Source organism: Carassius gibelio, chromosome B10 (genome assembly GCF_023724105.1).
Source record: "Carassius gibelio isolate Cgi1373 ecotype wild population from Czech Republic chromosome B10, carGib1.2-hapl.c, whole genome shotgun sequence".
Classification (NCBI taxonomy): domain Eukaryota; kingdom Metazoa; phylum Chordata; class Actinopteri; order Cypriniformes; family Cyprinidae; genus Carassius; species Carassius gibelio.
In genome coordinates, this window is record NC_068405.1 from 22,148,711 (window position 1) to 22,152,139 (window position 3,429).

At 38.3% G+C, this 3,429-nt stretch overlaps 1 protein-coding gene across 1 annotated transcript; it reads right to left on the minus strand.

The window, feature by feature from the left end:
- Window positions 1–643: 643 nt before the first annotated feature.
- Window positions 644–3,204, minus strand: LOC127966120 (homeobox expressed in ES cells 1). Its single transcript, XM_052566954.1, has 3 exons — window positions 2,815–3,204; window positions 2,193–2,446; window positions 644–1,209 (listed from the first exon to the last, which is right to left on the minus strand). The coding sequence occupies exons 1-3, from the start codon at window positions 3,092–3,094 to the stop codon at window positions 862–864; spliced, it is 882 nt and encodes a 293-aa protein (XP_052422914.1). The 5' UTR covers window positions 3,095–3,204; the 3' UTR covers window positions 644–861.
- Between the last annotated feature and the right edge of the window lie 225 nt (window positions 3,205–3,429).

The following is a 3,429-nucleotide window of genomic DNA, read 5'->3' on the forward strand; positions in this document are numbered from 1 at the left end:
GACATTTACATTTAGAGAACATTGATGTATTGTGTTCCCTTCCATTTATTCATTTTCTTAAAAAGAAAGTCTTAAATTTAACTTAATAAACCCTGTAGCTGAATATTTAATAACAATAGATAGTAGAGTGCTAAAAATGTAAGATTAAAAGTGTTCAGTTTTAGGTAAATGTATTTGTTGTACAAAATGAAATTTAAGTACAATATTGTTTATGTTTTGGCTTCACATAATTTAAAGTAGGTAAAACTTTTTAATGTTTTTGAAAAAGTAAAATGCTGCATCTATTTGATCAAAAATACAGTAAAATAGTAATAATGGGAAATATTATTGCAATTTCAAAATACCAGCTATTTTCATATAATTTAAAATATAATTTATTCCTGTAATGCAAAGCGGAATATTCTGTTTTATTACTACAGTCTTCAGTGTGACATGATCCTTCAGAAATCATTCTTATATGCTGATTTGTTGCTCTTACATTTATTATTATCTTCTGATGTTGAGAACAGTTTGATAAATAGATATTTCAAATCTTGTACAGCATTATAGTCTTAACTGTAACTTAACTGTTAACTTTTGATAAATTTAATCCATCTTTGACGAGTAAAAGTATTAATTACGGCAGTAATAAAGCATGTTACACTTTGGTGTAATCAAATAGAAAATGATTTATTTATACACTCCTCTTGTACACATAGACATGAACGAAATAGAACTTTCTCAAGATTTACAAACATATTTAAATAATAATTCAAGATCACATTTGTTATTGCACTTCACCCTGTATTCACAAATGCAAAGATGTAAACCAAGCACAAGGCTTAACAGGCAGAAATGAATGTTTGTTGTCGGTCTCTCGTATCACTGTGTGTTGTAGTACTGTGAGTGATAGGGCTGGTATGGACTCATCATGGAAGGGTTGCTGGGATGGACAGGAAGGCTCTGTAGGGTGCTGTACTGATATAGGGCCTCCACAGGCAGAGTCGGCAGGCCTCCAGCTGTAGCAGGACTGTAGTGAAATCCAGGGCCGTAAGGTGCTGGGGTCTCCTGGACCGCTGGATAGTAGCTGGTATACGGAGTGGCACGGAAACTGTGCAGATCGGAGTAATGCATCATATGCGAGGCCACCTTGGCCTGGCAGGCATGAGCCAGACTGTCCTGAACGGTCCGTTTCAGCTTCATGCGTCGGTTCTGGAACCAGTTTCTGATCTAATGGAGAAAAAAAATGGGATAAGTTTACAATGAACATATAAACAAAAGTTAAATCACTATTTGTTGGTACTTTGAAGCGTGAAATTACAGTAGACAGCTGTATGCACCTGCTTTGCAAACTTTGCATGTCTTGCATGTAACACACCTGACTGAGATCATCACCTCGTTAGTTCAGCTCATGGATCTCTCTCCAAACGAGCTGAGGATCTCAGTCATTAGGAGTGATAATTAAGAAACCTTTTCGCGAAATTTCTCTCCTAACAATCAGACATTTGGGAAAGAAATATAAGCCATTCGCTTTCTTAGAAGTCAGTGTACTATCTTGGAACTGATATTTAAAGGTAGTGATGGGAGAAACCAATCGATTCGAATCTTTGAATCAATTGATTCAATTGAAGATTCACTGCATTCGAAGCGCTCGAAACGCAGCACGTTAGTGACCCCTGCTGGACAAAACTGTGGAAATGCGACAGAAACTCTGACCAATCATGCATTAATAACCTTTTACCAACCCAACCCAATGCAAATGTTATATTTAAGTATAATATATGAAATGCAATAAATAAATAATCGAATACCATTAAATATGCCGTGTGCTATTTTATTATTAATTGTTTTGTTTGTTTTATGGAGGGCTTGACTAAACAATCCGATAAGAGGTTAACTACTCCTCTTTTTTATTCTTTATATTTTTTTGTTGTTTATTTAAAAAAAAAATGTACTAGCCAACTACAAACTTCGAAACAGTTATGACGTAACGAAGTCTCGTTCACTGAAATCACGTGACTTTGCTGAATTTGAGTTCGACACGCTCTGAATCACTGGATCAAATCAAATGATTCGCAAAGATTACGAATCTTCACGAAGCTGTGCGTCACTATTTCAAGGAACGAAAACCGAACTTTTAGTCGCCTTAAATCACATTATTAAACCCTTTTAAAATAATAGTAGTAATAAATACAACGAATGGACCTCATTACCTGTTTATCAGACAGATTCAGTCTTTTGCAGAGCTCAGCTTTGTCCTGGGCTCCGAGATAAGCGTTTCTCTTGAAGGCTCTCTCCAAACTGTTGATCTGCTCCGCGGTGAACGCAGTTCGGGGTCTGCGGCCGGTAGAGGGCGACACTGTCGTGGCCGATTCTTTGGGGGCCCCGGGTGAGAGATAGGGCCCACCCTCGCTCTCGTACCCTGACGTCTCCTCCTCCTCCGCGCTGCTGCTGCTGAAACCTGGCTCTGATGTGGAGTACAAAGAGTCAAATATGAAGGCAGGTAACAAAACAACAGCTAGGCTACAGAAGAGAGAAAGAGGAAATATATTGTACATTTTAATTTAAGTGGAGAGGTTATTGTTCTACTGGAAAAACATAAATGTAAAATAATATGTTCTTTAATTTAGATATAACGATTACTTTTAAAAAGATTGGCCTTAATTTTAAAAATAGGATTAAACTACTTGAAATGGAGTTTATTGGTTATTTATACTATATCACTAATAATTAAATTAAGAAAAAAAAGTACTTTTACATCAGTATTTTACATTATATAATTCTTCAACAATGGATTGGAATGGAAAATCATGGGTTATTGGTAAAGTTTCTTACCGTGAGTGTGTTGCTGGATGATATTGTTGTCATTGGATTTGGTATCTTGTGTAGATGTACACAACAAACTGTTTCCCGGCTGTGCTGGCTCCATATGTTTCTCCTGATTCTCTGTGTTTTCCGGTCCCCATCTGCTGTAGAAGCCAGGAAGGCTCTCAGAGGCAGTGCCAGAGGTGCTCGGGACGTCCCGGCCGGGAGAGACCCAAGAGTTTGAGGGAAGTGTGGATCCCGAGGCCTGGCTGCTTTGAGAAAGCCACTCGATGGAAAAATGCCCCTTCATCTTTGAGATCCAGCTGTGTCCAAATCCAGCAAAGAAAAACAGATATCCAGAACAACACAAAGCAGTTCTTCTTTAGGCTGAGTTTGAAGCTGAAGTCCCTTGTCTGAGTGAGTCCGATGTGTGTTTGTGTTCTGATAAGCGTGGCTTTTGGTTCACTGATCAACACCTCCAGTATAGGGCTCAAGTATTTATAGGGCTAATCCCAGCTCATTTACAATTCACTTCGCCCTGGATCAAAGGAAACGTCCTGATCTCCACCCCTCAGTTTTCACAAGTGTGGTAATGAAGACGTCTCAATCGGCCTCGAGTGAACCCATTAACTCCTGGCACCAGTA